The sequence below is a fragment of the Balaenoptera musculus genome, chromosome 12 (assembly GCF_009873245.2).
Source record: "Balaenoptera musculus isolate JJ_BM4_2016_0621 chromosome 12, mBalMus1.pri.v3, whole genome shotgun sequence".
NCBI lineage: Eukaryota > Metazoa > Chordata > Mammalia > Artiodactyla > Balaenopteridae > Balaenoptera > Balaenoptera musculus.
In genome coordinates this window covers 10,466,377-10,481,931 of record NC_045796.1, presented here as the reverse complement: position 1 = coordinate 10,481,931, position 15,555 = coordinate 10,466,377, and the positions used below count along the sequence as shown (strand labels likewise).

The 15,555-nt window shown below is 44.4% G+C and overlaps 1 protein-coding gene across 1 annotated transcript in view; it reads left to right on the top strand.

The window, feature by feature from the left end:
- ARID1B (AT-rich interaction domain 1B) overlaps positions 1–15,555 on the top strand; it is a 407,354-nt gene that overhangs the window by 342,393 nt on the left and 49,406 nt on the right. The window contains 1 exon segment of the mRNA XM_036872227.1: positions 3,942–4,269. Coding sequence (XP_036728122.1) covers positions 3,942–4,269 — 328 coding nt within the window.

Sequence of the window (15,555 nt, the reverse complement as noted above, 5' to 3'; positions counted from 1 at the left end):
ATAAGATTGGGAGCCCAGCACTCAATGGGCCTTTCTAAGGACAAGTGCACGCATGCGTGTATGGGCGGGCATGGTGGTTGTGCCCTGACGCATACTCCGCCCGATTACAGAGTGCTTCCTGCTGTGCAGCGAAGACCAGCTGCTGAATTGAGCAAAGCGATTGAAACCCAGCTCTTGTCTTTTTAGTACATAAAATGAATGAAAAAGCTAGAAGTCAGGTAGAGGGTTACTGAACATCTCAGTTGTTTCTTTCCTTTGTGTTCATTAAAATACAGCCCCTGACTGCCAGTTAAACCCAAGGTGCAGGAACCCAGAGTGACAGTATTTCTCTGTTCCAAGTATGAACGGCATTCTACTTCAACTATAAGCAGAATTCCACAAAATCAGGGACCTTACTCTCATATAAAACTGCATTGTGGGCATAGTCTGCAACAACCAGGTAAATGCTTGTTTTGTAAAACAAGATTAAAGTGTCATTTCATTTCCTTCAAAAGCAAAGGGTACATATGTTTTCACTGAATAAAGTTTCTTACCCAATGAGTCACTTATCAGGTGTTGAGGGGGGTGGAAACTAGCTGCAGAGCAATAGCAAGAATATGTGAATTGATTTCATTTGTGTTCACAGTGTAAGTGAGTTTGTTTCTTTTTAATAAAAGCAAGAGCCAGAAAGGCGCGCTGGATCTCACTGATGTTATCAGATAATCTGGAAGCGAAGGGCTGTGAGGTCAGTGGGGCGGGGCGGGGGGAGTCTTCAACCTGCTGCAGAGAAGAGTTCGGAGGACTGTGCTCTGGGAAGGCACGGGAAGAGACAGGACGCTCATCCTGCCCATTGCTCTGCGTCCCTCCCAACCAGGATGAGCGTAAGGTGCCCTTTCCGCGGAGACGGTGTGATGGGAAAACAGACGGGGACCTTCTGTGTGGTCCCGTGGGATGGGAGATTCAGAGCAACCTCAGAACTTTTTATAAAGAACTTTGATGAACAGTGAATGTTTACCTTTTACTTGAAAACAGTATCAGTTTGATTACATCTGCAAAGGCAGAGTATCTTCATGCAAAGGCGGTTTAAATTTGAGGTGCTGGCATAAAAGACTAACTCACAATGCAACTCGGAGGCACCTGAGGTGATTTGTGTTGAACCTCTCCTGTCCCTTCCTTCCCTTCCCTTTTGTTTTCCTATCCATTCCACCTCCTCCCTCGCTCTGTTGTTCCTCTCCTGCCTTTCTTTGGCTTCCAGGGATATTCGGGGAAAAGCACCTGCTGGCTAACAAGTCACTTTCTGTGTTGGTGGAGCACTTTCTTAAGGAGCTTGTCCCAAGACCGGTCTGTGGCAGGGCTCAGCAGATGACGGCCACTCTGGGCGGCCGCTGTGTTTGTAACGCAGGGGCTCCCGTTTGTGTGTGTGTTGCTTCCAGCCACGTCAGGGCTGCAGTGGCAGTTTAGTTTTGACAGACACCATCTAGCCCACAAAGCCTCAAGTATTTAGTCTCCAGCCCTTTACAGAAGGTGCGCCCGGCCCGTGGCCTGTGTGAACAGTGACCTTCACACCGTCTCCAGTGAGTAATACACTTCATAGACAGCCACGTGAGGCGCCTAACAGAGCAAATACCAGTCAGTGCTGAATAGTCTGGGCTTCTTGCAGATTTGTAGGTGGTCTGCACTTGAGAAGACCTGCGTTCACGACTGTGATGATAATGTGATGTAAGTGTGGTTTTCCTTAAGTATTTGAGAGGCCGGTCAGGGGTGTGGCTCGTGGACAGCCCGGGTGCAGGCTGTGGCTCTGAGGCATTTTAGCCACGTGACCTTGAGACAGGCCACTCCACATCCCGCACCTCAGGCTCCTTCTCCCTAAAGTGAGGATGGTAAGGACAGGGACCTCTTAGGCTTGATGTAAGCATTGAAGGACGTAATGCAGAGAACTCGAAACTGAGCTTAGCACACAGTAAATATCAATTGCTGGCTTTTATTGTTGTTACTAATCCAGTCCAATTTCTGCTGGAAAATCTGGAGAAGCTCCTTCTCGCCTTCAGAATAGGTCCTGGGCTTGGAAGCCTGATATACGGGGGCCTCTTCCCTCTGTACCCTTCTCACGGCCACACGAAGCTCAGCAGTGACTTGCTCTTGAGTTTGCCCTTTCGCTGTCTGTGCCGTTGTCCACGGCCTCTTCCACAGACGCTCCCTGCCCTCTTCTGCCTTAATCACCATCCAACAGTAACCCCCTACCATTTTTGCACTCACGTTTGAGATACTTTACATGTTATGTCATTTAATCCTAACGACAACTCTTCAAGTAGACAGTATTGAAGAGGATTATCTCTGTTTTACAGAGAAGAGAATGAAACAAAGAAAGGTTAAAACAACTTAGCTAAGGTCACATGGTCAGTATATATATGGAGGCTTCCCTCAGCCCCAGTTCTCCCAGATCCGAAAGCCTGCCCCACACGGACGCCTGGGTTGCGACCCAAGGTGGTTTTTCAAAGACTTTCACTCAACCCCCGACCATGGACAGCCCCTGCATCCCCACCCGACACAGACTTATTCTTCTTTCTCTTACGCTTTTCACAGTGCATTATCTTTTTGTTTTTGTGTTTGTATTTTTTCTCATCTTACCCCTGCTACTCCACCTTATACACACACACACACACACACACATGCACACACACACACACTTAGGTCGTGAGCTTCTTGAGTACAGGAATTGCATTGTATTTAACTTTACATCCCCTGTGCCTAGAACAGTTATGTTATATAGATGAGGAGATTCTTCCAGAAAGTAGTAAGGACAGCTGGAGAAACACTAATCCATATTGTACAGACACTTCTCCTTTTGCATATATTTCATTTCAACAGTAACTTATTGGGAGGCAGCGTATTTTATTGGTTAATTACATGGGTTCCATAATCATTTTGCTTGAGCTTGAATCCTAACCTACTAGCTGTTGACTTTCTTCATTTGTAAGTGGAGTCATGGTCGTATCTACATTTCATATAATTATTGGAGAAAAGAATGAAATCATTGATGCAAAGCCCTTAGCCCAATGTCTCATACACAGTATGGTTCAGCAATTATTATTAATGAAGTGGCATTATATATGCCTTCAATTTACTTGAATGTAGTTTATGTGCACTCAATCAAAATAAAAGGTGTGGAAGGAGAGAGAAAACAAAACTACTGAACTAGTCCAGGCCATTCTACTCCGTGAGCACGTGCCCCACGTGAGCAGAGATGGGAGGCGAGACTGTGGACGCTTATCTCGGTCTGGGACCCTGCCTGCTTCCCATAGTGCCACCATCTCGCTGGGCTGAGTGCCATGCCAGTGCTTGAAACGTATTTCATAAGACGTGGCATCAAGTGCAAACCAGCCACTTTATCTGGTGCTCAAACAAAAAAAGTCTTCCAGACACCAGAGAAAAGCCGACTGTGCTGGATTAATGTCGCATTTCCACATGACACCTCCTGTGGGGTTTTGAAGGGTAATTTTGACCACATGTGCTTGTTTTCTTACACCTTCTGAACCCTTTATCGTAACTGTCCAGCGTGGTAGTGATGTAGTGGTGCAGTCTCAGATTGGTGTTCACCTGCGGACTCGGGGCTGAAATACTTAACTGCAGTTAAATTTTGGTAAGAGTACGAGGTGCTGGATGTGCTAAAGCACCACTCAGCGCTAGCGTCCCGTGTCCATTCATGGATGGTCTCAGTGATCAGCCTGGGTTTCCCTCCGTGTTACAGTGCTCCTGTGTGGCTCTTTGCCTTTGCAATGTGCAGAGAGAGCGTATTTTGAGACTGCCAACCTCATCAGCGCCAATAGGGGAAAGGGTTAATGAGGATAATGACTAATATTCTGTGTTGATCACATTGTTGGACACAAAGTGTTTCCAGTGAATGTTTTCACAAGTTCAAATATTAAGTAAAAGGCTTTAATTTGTGTTTGATTTTTGTTTAGGTAACTACTCCAGACCCCCAACATATAGTGGGGTGCCCAGTGCAAGCTACAGCGGCCCAGGGCCCGGCATGGGCATCAATGCCAACAGCCAGATGCATGGACAAGGGCCAAGCCAGCCGTGTGGTGCTATGCCCCTGGGACGAATGCCATCAGCTGGGATGCAGAACAGACCCTTTCCTGGAAATATGAGCAGCATGACCCCTAGTTCTCCTGGCATGTCTCAGCAGGGAGGGCCAGGAATGGGGCCACCAATGCCAACCGTGAACCGTAAGGCACAGGAGGCAGCTGCCGCAGTGATGCAGGCGGCTGCGAACTCGGCACAAAGCAGGTATGCCGTCGGGCGGGCGGTCTGTGTGTGGACGTGTGCGCACACGTGGAGCCCAGAGCTGCGTCATCCCGGCTCGCACGGGGGTGGAGAGCAGCAGAGGGTCCCTTGGCTTGGCCACTCCTTTTGTGTTAAATATACTCTGTACCATAAAGGTCAGAGAAGTAAATAATAGATCATGTTGTATGAGACGTGGAAGAAGGAATCATTGGTGGGCAAGTCAGCTGTGGGAGGTTATTTGAAATGGCTGTGAATAGTCACTGCACCGAGCAACCTAGAGCCAGTGGCATGGCGAGTGTCTTTGTGGTTCCACTTAACACAGTGAGGTTTAGGCAGGAAATTCTAGAGCCTAAAAGCTGGCTAAAATCTAAAACATTCAAAAAAGAACTTCTCCCTTTTTTTCTTTTTTTTTTACCTTACCATAAAAACCTTTATTAAAATAGAAACTTTGTATGTGTACATATGTGTATTGTGTGTGTTTGTCTAAATGTATATGTGTGAGATTTATTACTTCATGTTCTTATGTTGTATTTTATTTTTCTGGGCATAGCTCTCTCTCTGTCCAAACCAAAAGGTGGTTGATAAAACAGGGATTATATTTCCGAAACTTTAAGTTGATAGAGCAAAGGCTCTAGCCTCAACTACTTACTTGTTTTTAATCCTGAATTTTAAAATTAATTCTTGAAGTAAATACTTGACCTGTATAAAAATAACTGAAATTAAAATTTAGGAGGCAAAGTGAATATGTTTTAAAAGATTCACATGTAAAAATGTTTGAATTATGTTTAACATATGTCAAGGTATGTTTTAAAACAAAGGACACTGAAAGATATGTATGAACATACGGTATCTTCAGAAGAAAAGAGAGAAGATTCTGAGTTTGTCAAAGGGAAATAAGAGCTGTGTGTGTGTGTGTGTGTGTGTGTGTGTGTGTTTAAATGTATCCCTTTGTTGCTTTTCCTCTGAAGTTGCTATTTGGGAATTTTAGGGACCCTTCCAGTCTCACTGTTTGCTCCACATAATAAAATGAAAGTCAGTCATATTCTCTCTCCCCCTCTCCCTCTCCCCCTCTCCTTCTCCCCCTCTCCCCCTCCCTCTCTCCCTCCCCCCCACCCTCTCATCCACGTTACAATTATTTAGGATCTTCTGAACCCCAGCACTATACCTCTGAACTGAACCTATGCAGGCTGTAGAGAAAATGTTTTAATAAACCTGTCCGTGAGGACTGGTTTGGCTGGTCCAGTTAAGTTCTAATTTAGGTTTAAATGAATTGTCCATTGTCACAACTCAAAAAGCACAAGTTATTTCCTTTTTAAGGAGAAAAGTACTTGATTGCATTTGACATGAAGCCTTGGAGAGTGATCTGGGAAGAAGATAACCGTAGAGATGAAGGCATAATTGTTTGATTAAAAAGCCTTGCTGTGCTCCCTTTCCGAATCAGTTTATATATAATTTTATATAAGTTAATGTATAAGTACACATCCATGCATTTTCATTTTCTATTTCTAATCGGTAGACCATTCCAAAGCCTCACCTTCACATTCCGCCCATCAGAGCTCTCCAGGAGTTTAAATGGAGACTGTTTATTTTTTGGCTTTTACCAAAGTCAAAGCTATGCTTCAGAACTGTAAAACTGAGACTGGATCTGAGAATCTTACTTTTCTCTCTCCTTTGCCCTGTCCCCCCCCTCCCCCTTTTTTTGAAGGATTGTTCTCCAGCTCCACTGCCAGGCAGCTGCATGGTACAGAGTATTTTATGCCACGTTCTGTAACCTCCACACCTATGTGTGGAAATAACATAGTGGACAGGGGGATTCCTACTTGTCTACAGAACAAATCCAAAGAAGTTGTTCTTCTGTTCTACTTTAGGCCACCATACATTAGGTCGCCTGCTTATCCCAGCCAGTCTGGGGCTGGCGGACGCCCCATGTTTTCTTCCCAGCACCCCAACTATGGCACCTCTCAGGCTCCCATGATGAACCAGCCTGACCAGTACGGGTAGGTAGCAACATGCCCTGACTTGCTGCGGGTCCTGGGCATTTTTTTTAAACTGTTAATGAACATGCCATCTGGCTGCGAAAGGAACACCCAAAGTAAGAGAGTGAAAGACCTAAAAGGAAATCCATCTCAGAGGGGGCTGTCTTTTGTTTATTTTTGTTTGTTTTGGGTTTTTTGTTTGTTTTGTTCTGTTTCGTTTTTCATTCTCACCAGCAGTACTGTGGTAGTTTGGTGGAGACCTGCATGCCGTCCCCCAGATCCTGTCTTTGCATGGCTTCGGCATGGCTTCTTTCCTTCGTGCCTGAGACGGAAACAAAAACTTTTATCTACGTAAAAGTAATGAAGTCACCTACTCCGGCGTCATGTCCCCCACTGTTGTCGTTGTGTCGTCTAGGACTTGTGTAGCACCGTTATCATGCCTGTGTTATTGTCATTCCTGCCACTACAGGGACCTGCTTCCACGCTCGCCCTGAATTCAGAGTGCGGTGGCCCCATGGAGCCCCACTGCAGGAGGCAGGGCTTAGGTTCTTAATAGGACTTGCGAGGGGCCTCGTGGCATCACCACTGAGCAGACATCTGCGCCAACGATTTCTATTATTTCCTTCTCCCAAGGAGGTTTAGAATATTAAAGTCACCAGGAGAATACAACCAAATAATGCAACACAGAATTTTTTTTCTAAACACAGTGTTACCATATTATTATCAATTTCGACACAGGAATTACATACAGCAACAAAAAGTATCTCTCTTCTTTCCGACTACAAAACTATAATATCAGCCTGTCACTGTCTTTAGGTTAGTAAATACTCAAAGTATATTATTATTGAGTGTTATCTAAGCAAAAATATTTTTACTGATATCATTTAGCATGTAGTAATAATAAGATTATCTCACGTAGATTGAATAGTGTTAAGGAGTTAGTTTCAGCAGAAAGATACAACAATTTTGTAAAATAAAACCGGAAACAATCAACTAGCTTTGTTTAAAGACTAAACTTACAGAACTGTGTTTTCACTACTTGTTATGATTGCATGACACAGAGAGCTTTCTTATAGCTTTATATTCAATATACATTTATTTAGGCAACAAGAGCAAATGGTAATTTTGCAATTGAGAGTTCTAAATCCTGTAAACATGGTCCTAAATGTGGGCCAACAAATAAAGAATTCTGTAAACATAATCCTAAAAGTGAAATAAGCATAGAATGAGGTAAACATACTTATTTTGGAGAAATCGTCTTTCCTCTTTTTTCCTTTCTTGTGCTACTTTCAAGGTCACTTCACGAGTTAGTAGGAAGATAACAGTGGGGGGAGAAAAGCATTTATCATCAGCTGCTAATCCATAGGATCTGTCCTTTACCAACTCAGGAGTCCTATTTAGACCCACAACGCTAGTTTGGCTGTGTCTTGCCAAGCCACATTAAGCAGCTGTGCAAAATGAATTTAAATGGCATGCATCAGAGTAAAATGTCTTCCACTGGGGCAGAAAATCAATGTTAGCTAACCAGCACGGGAAGATCAAATCTGCATTTCAGCCAGCAGCATCCAGATAGCTTCCTTAGAATACACCACCTCCTCCTTAATTAAAAATAAGAAAAAGGAAGATGTTGGAGTGATTCTTTGTAAATCGTATGAAGCACAGTTGGCAAAGGCTCATCTTTGCAGCCCCATCTGTGTTAGCTTTGAATTTTGCCGTTTGCGTTTACACTATTCTTTCTAAAAAAAGAAAGAAAAAGTTTTATTTCTATTTTAAATCTTCCTTCCTTTGCACTTTGCAATATACATAACCTGTTGTGCCCTTTTTTTAAAAAAAAAAGTAGAAGCTTGAATGTGAGAAAACATGTATAGTACATGTTTCACTGCTACGGGTTAGGAAATTTGATTGTCAACATGTTTTTGCTTTACTTAACAGCTCATTGCAGCAAACTTGTGTTTTTGCTTTTGTTCTTGTTTTCTTTCCCCATTGATAGCTCTGTCAGGTTAAAGTTAGGTTGGCAACTTGAAAAGCCAGTCCACTAAATGGCAGTCTCTCAGGAAGAAGTGGCCCAAGCCTTTCAGAAACACAATATTCACAGAGTTGGTTATAATGACTTCTTTCTCAAGTCAGAATCCCAAAGGGCCTAGAGCCTAAGAAAGAATCTGAAACAGACAAATTAGTGATGAAGGGAGGGAGGGAGTGTGTGTGTGTGTGTGTGTATGTGTGCGTGTGTGCGCAATTAGAGACAGAAAGCTAACTGCAGAAATGAAGGATTATGGCAATTATGCTTCAGGCTTTTTCAGCTAGTTGGATGTAAAATAATATAGAGGAAAAAACACACAGATTAAACTTGTTAGAAGCTGTTTTACTAATTCCTTTTTTAAGAGTGACATTGTGAGAGTAAAGCTGCTGCGGTGAATAAGTTAAGGAACATATGGATGAATTGTTTTTTCTTTGTCACCTTTTGAGTAAAGGACTCCCTCGTTTTGATTTTCAGACAATTTACAATAGAATGTGATGAATCGTACTGTTCAGGTACTAGATTAGCTGAGTAAGACTATACAATAATTTGAAATAAGCAATTTATGTGTAATATCTGTCCAGGACCTCCCCCCATACACATTTGATGTACTTTTTTACTCAGAAGATGCCTTTCTGTGTTCAGTTTTAAAGCATTTCTAGATCATGTTCTATTCTTTTGAAGTAATGAGAAACAGAGAGTGGGAAATACTAGTTGTCTTACTAAAAGCCTAGTCAGGGCTGGCGGATGCCGTTCATCTTCAGTCCAGTTCTGATGGCTGTCTGCAGCACCGTGTCGGGAGGACTCTGAGACACTGTCGAAGCACAGACGAGCCAAGGTTGGCCAGAAGTTTAGGAAAGACTTCGGCCTACTGCTTCTAAAGAAGCATTTCCATGAATCCCAGGCTATAACATAGTCCTTCATAGTTTTTGAATGATTGACCTCTATGCTTAACACACACACACGTAAAAAAATTTCCCTCGGTCATTTAGTGTGTTTTGCATTCATTCTTTCATTCTAGGTGGCAGTCACCTGGTACTGTCTGACAATTGACATCTCTGCCCAATATAGCTGATCTGTGGATTTGGCTATTTCAGCGTTATCCAGATTTTTTTTTTCTTGGAAATGAGCTCCAAGGATGATGCATGACTTCAGTGAACTTACGGAAGGCCTGGCAAGCCCTAGACCTTTAAGCCATGGTAGATTTTGATTCCTTGAAGTCAGCCACCCCCAGCACCTCCTATATCTCAACTTTAATCAAGTCTTCGGTGACTTGAGATGGTTTGTGTCAAAGTCCTGGCACAGATCTTTAGGATAATAATATTTTCACCAGGATAGGTTCCAAGAGGATATAGAATTTCAGTTGTACAATAATAGAATTTTAGAGCTGGAAAGATTTTAGATGGCATCCAGTCTGTACCCCTCAATTTTATGATGAAGGAAACCAAGATCTACAAAGTTACCTGCCATGGGTTATTTAGTTAGTTACAGGCGGGGCAAAGTCGACCCCAGGGCCCTGTCTCCTAGGCCTTTTGCTCTTCCTTCTACTTAGTGCTGTCTCTGTAGATTTTCCTTTTTAAAAAAATCTCTTAATTTTACTTCTCCCTCATGTCTAACGGCAAATCTATTGATACTAGTAGAAAGCAAACATTAATCAGTGTCTTATTGGAGATCCTATTTCTTGCATCGAAGTCTGGATTGTTTTTCTTTAGCTCAGCCTTTGTTGCATCTGAAAGGAAGGGAGCGCTTTGCTGCTTTCCACTCAGGCTCCCTGCACATCATGAGTCGTTTGTTTCTGGAACCACACACCTTATGAAGTGAAGCGACAGTTTACTTGATGGCACACAGTTGGGTTTGAATTTCTGTCCTTTTCACCCTTCGACTGCCCACCAGTGGCGCTTTAACATGTTGCATTCTTGAGACTGGAGTGTAGCTGTTAAAATTAGGATTCTGAGTCGTGCAAGAGTAGAAACAGAAGTTGGCATTTTTACCCAGATAAATGCATACACCTACGTGATGCTGATACAAGCAATATCTGTCATCGTCCTCTGTCCCTGAAAGACTCCCCATTGAACCAACTTAATATCAGACAGAGGAAGACTCTCAGACTTCTTAGGTTTTTAAAAAAAAAGAGCAAAAATGAGTCAATTTGAAAAGTCTCATTTCTCCTGCCGAGGAGGGAATTTTTATACTGAATATCACAACCCTGAGTCTGGAGACTTACATCTCAAGTCATACCAAAAGCTAGGATAACTGAAATTCGTTTTTAAATATTTTTGTTTTTAGTAAAGTAGGAGATTAGGGATTTTAATTAATATTATTTTCCAATCTTAGCCACTCTTTAACAGGGTGAATAAATTTCATGAAGTCTTAACCATAAGGTAGCTTGACCAGTAGCAGCCTAACAATTGATGTTGACGTGGCTGAATGTTTTGTGAGAGTCTGAGCAGTGGTTCCTCTGCTTGGGAACAGCTGGCTGCACGTACAGACCCTGGTGGATTGGGCCTACGTAGACGCTTAGACCTGTGTCTTATGTGCACCATCCTCCCCTCCACCCCCACCCCCGACAGCTTCCAGCAACTCTTCTTTAGTGGGGTGTATTTATAATTCATTTCCCCTGTTGCTATTTGCCAGCAAGGCACTTTTTCTCTGTTTTTTTCCTCTGAAGCCAGTATGACTCAGTCTGCTGATGGGCTAGGAGGCACTGATGTGGAAACACAGTAATGGAGACAGTGCATTAACACATCAAAGAGAAGGGGGCGAAAACGCATGTATGTGCAGCCTCAGTTATAGTGGGTCCATGGGCTTAAAGAGCTGTGAGTGATCTGTGTTAACTAAGAATGTAGCCCTTTGGATTTTGGACAATTAGGTATTAAAATAATAGCTGTGATTTGAAAAGTCATGTTATTGAAAGACAAAGCAAAAAGATTTCAAAGGCTTAAATAGAGTTTTAATTTTTACAATTAAATGTTAGCCTTTGTTTTAACATCTAAACACTATGCTTTAATTCTGAGCTCCTTTTTTGCCTTCAAAATTTAGAATTTGAATGCATATTGCTGTGTTGGTATTTTAAGATTATGATTTCAACCAAATCTTTCAGAGTTCCGGAATTATTATAGCAGCCATAAAGTACATTTATTAGTCTTCAAATCAAAAAGTAGTAAAACACTAATTTTTAAAATACCAAGAGAGATTTTTTTTTTTAAAGTTTAATGAGATCCAAGGAATCAAAGTATGAAATGTACAGCAAACCTTCAATGGACTAGAGTCTGTGAAGTTCCTTAAACCACTGGTTGTTATCTAGAGAGATTTTTAAATATACACACACATCCTCACCCCAGCCTCACGCCAGGTGAGGCTCGTGAGCCTGTATTTTTTATAAACCCACTGGGTGATCCTGGTGTAGAAGGCCAGCACAAATCTGGGGATTGCATCAGGGATTCCTGCTGCTGAGGAGCACTAGTGAAAAACACAGAGGGAAGATGGCAGGAAAGCCCAGGCTCGGAGAGCCCGTGCTTTGTACCTGATAGACGCTGACTGAAGAAAATACCGGACTAGAGCTGGGGACACTGGATAGAATTAGGACCTGATGTTTAAACACACCTGATACCGTGACTCAGGCTTTGGCGACCTTTTGTCTCACTTTCTACCTCTGAGCATCCTCTCAGATATCAGTATCTTCCTGATACTCTGAGATAGTCCAAGTTCCCCTCCATTCCTAGAACTGCCTTCTTTATTCAGAATGTCTTGTATCCACGTCCCAGCCTGCACCTCTCCCAGCTGGGTGCCGTCCTTACGCCTAAGAGAGCTCTCAGTGATGTGTGTATCGGGTTGGAGCTCTGATTAACCGGACGAGTCTTCCATCGGTGGAGTGTGTGCCCAGGCTTGCTCATCCAGGCCACTTGTCTTCCTTTCTAACCTCACGGGCCCACTAACATCTCTTCCCCCACATACCACATACTCACACCGGACAAACGGGGAACATCACATCTAGAATCAGCATTACGGTCCACCCGTCACTGGGAAAAAATCAGCAGCACAGCCCAGCCAATCCCAGCTCTTCAGAGTTGTTAAAGGTAGGAATGCTGAGATCACATTTGTCTCAGGTAGTACCATTGGCCTCAGCACCAACCTGCCAGGCTTTCAGGTTGAAACCAGGAAGTGTCAAGTTGTTCTCCGTCTGAAATCTCATAACCTCAGCAGGGTTTGGGGCTGAAGGCAGCAAGAACAGTTTGTAAGTGATGAAGAGGCTGTGATCCGGGTCTTGGTCTATCCCGGTCTGGGGTTGGGGAGGTGTCATGGGTGACCCTGTGAAGATCATAGGTGGGGGGCTGCATTGTCCGACCGCCCAGAGGGCCTCTTAGCTGGTAGCATTAAGCCTGTGGGAGCAACTCCCTGAGGCTCTCCTAATCTTGACCTTCATTCTTATTTTGAACTCCATTTCCATTACATAGATTAAAAAACAAAACCAAACCATAAGCTTTTGTGCCTTGCTTTGAAAGTTAACTCTTACTGGATCGCCTTTGATTGTTAAATACCTACCAGTGCGAACTTGCTGGATCCTGCCCTTCCTGCTTCTTGGGGCAGAGCACCTGGTGTGGACGTAAAGAACTATAGTTTTGCTCAGCTATCAGGCCTTTCCTGCAACATTTTTTACCCTAATTTTGAACGGTGTTTTGCTGAAATAAATTAAGTAACTTTGCGGCCCAAGGCCACCTTTAGCTCAGAAAATCTGTAAGAATTTTAGGAGGATTTTTTTTGTAAGTTGGAAATAACCATATTGATATATTTCCTGGCACTGCGGCCCTGGACAAGTGCATTCCTTGTTAGAGGGTTTGACAGAATGTTGCTGTGGTAAAGCGTATGAGATGCGGATCTCAGGACCCAAATTCCATTTTTTTTTTTTAGCCGACAGACTGGTCCATTCGATACAAGAAGTCTGAATGCACGTGAGATCTGTGCCTTCTCAATTGTCCCCTCCTAAAACAGCCCTGGGGTCGGCCGGCTCGTTGCTGCCTGCTACTTGGCTCCTCAGTATCTGCCACGCCCATTTGCTGCCTGCGTTGGGGTGCCCAAACCTCCAAGGAGACCCATTCCCGTGTCAGTTCGCTCTGCCTTACAGCTTGTACCCAGGAAGGGAGTGTCCTGGTGCAAAGGTGGAAACTCCTATCGCTGAGAAGCAATAGCCTTCTTTGTAAATCATTCGAGGTCTTAATGGCATTATGATCTCAAGATAAACTTTCTTAAAGATCTTTAACATAACTCAGTTAGAAAGGGGCACTTTTTTCTTTCTAAGGGGGACGTCAGAGGCAACTAGTTTTTCTTTCACAAGGTTCAACAGATCTCATTTTTGCCAGACAAGGGAACTGTGCCAGTTACGTCTTGTTAGAGGCCAGTCGGAAGCCACGGGTGCCAGCACCCACCCCACAAAGTGCCGGGGTCACCTCTTGCAGGGAAAAGACAGGTTTGGGGCCCAGCGCTGCCCCTGTGGCTTTCGTAACGCCCTGCCCTTGAAGGAAGTGCTGATGTCAAAACCTCTGAATGTAGCATCTTCAAAAGGGAGTTTTTTAGTTCATTTTTGTATGATTGCCAGTAAACAGTTCATAATAACAGAACAATGGGTTTAACAAACCAAAATCAACTTTGAGATGAAGAGAACATTCTTAGTTATCGATTACCAAAATTCAAGGAGCCAGATAGTTTTTGCACTTTCTTCACACTCCGACAAGGAAGTCTCTCGCTTCAGAAGCCTAGAGCTCTGTTTGTTCTCCTGGCTGCTTTGAGAGAGAAGGTGACGATCAGTCAGCTGCTTTAGGAACAACTAAAACGGGTTACCTGCACTGAAGCGAAAAGGAAGTCCTGAATCTTGAAATTGCACGACAGGTGCCGTTTTAGAGTGCGTGCCAGGAGCAGAACTGATGGCAGGTTGGAGCCCTTTGAGAAGTCTGCAGGAAATGGTTAACAAAGAGGGAAACAAGGTTTCTGATGTTACAGGGTTTCAGGAGATTCAGGATGGAATATGCAGGATTCCTCCGTGCTTGGTGGAAACAGCTTCACTGAGATGCAGGGGTGAAAATACAGCTCTCTGGAGAAAGGTGGAGACAACCAGGAGGAATGCTTTAGGCTCAGAGGGAGGCCCTGTGGGCAACGCCACGTTATATAGGCCCATGGCGGAGACACGCGTGGGAGAAGTTATGCTCTGAAGAGTTACCTGCAAATATACACTCACTAAAGACCGTTCTGGAGAATTTGCTAACAAAGTCATTACTCCCCTCTATTGAAAGGGTCTTTTTCATAGAGATGTTGAATGTTATTACATTCCTCTTTGCCCATGCTTAAAGGAAAAAAAAAGAAAAAGAAAACTTAAATGTATCAATTACCAAAGGGTGTGGGGGGTTATTAATTTATAGCTGGGAAGTGACGTAATTGTTGCTCTAGCTGATTTGTTGCTGTCATCATACCCACTTCAGCTCTCCTTAAAGGAACAGGCTGCCTTGAAAAGAGGTGATGGTCACAACAGGGAGGATCTTAGAAAACAGACCAAGAAGTATTGTAAAGGGCGTTCCTGCCTAGGGAGGAGGGCTGACGGAAAGGACTCGCCCTCCGCTTCCCAGACTCGGGTCTCCAGCCGCCTCCGCGACGTGGCCTCCTGGCAGCTGAGACCCCACGTGTCCGGAGCGCAGCTCGCGTCTCTCGCGGGTCTTCCCTCGCAGCAGCGGCCCCCTCACCTGCCCCTTGTGCAGCCGGGCAGCCAGGGGGCGTCGGGCCACCTTTTCTTTCCCCACAATGTCTGACTCATCACCGAGTGCTGCCGGTCTACCTCTGAGGGAGCGCTCAGCGCCCCGTCACTCCCACCCCGGTTCCGCGCGCCACCTTCTCTCACCTGGACTCGCGTGACAGCCACACACCTGTTGCCCTGCGTTCGTTCTTCCTGCCTCTAGTGTGACCTCCCCGCCGCCCCCCAGCCAGAGGACCATGCCTTTGAAATACACATCCTTTTCTGCCATTTCTCCTGCTTAAACCCCTAGTCTCTGCCGGCTCCTCTTAGGGTACAGGCGAAACCCCAGGGAACCGTAAGCCCCACGTGACCTGGCCCCGCCCTCTTTCTCTCATCTCTTAATCTCTCCTCTCCTCTCCTCCCCTCCTCACCTGATTGAGTCCCTTTCCATCCCTCAGATCTCACCTGAGGAGGGGGGTCAGAGGGGCCAGCATCCCTTCCTCAGGGAGCGTGCTCTGACCTCCTCATTATAAGCACCCCCAGTGTGTGCACCTCTCCTTTATCCGCACGGCGAGGTT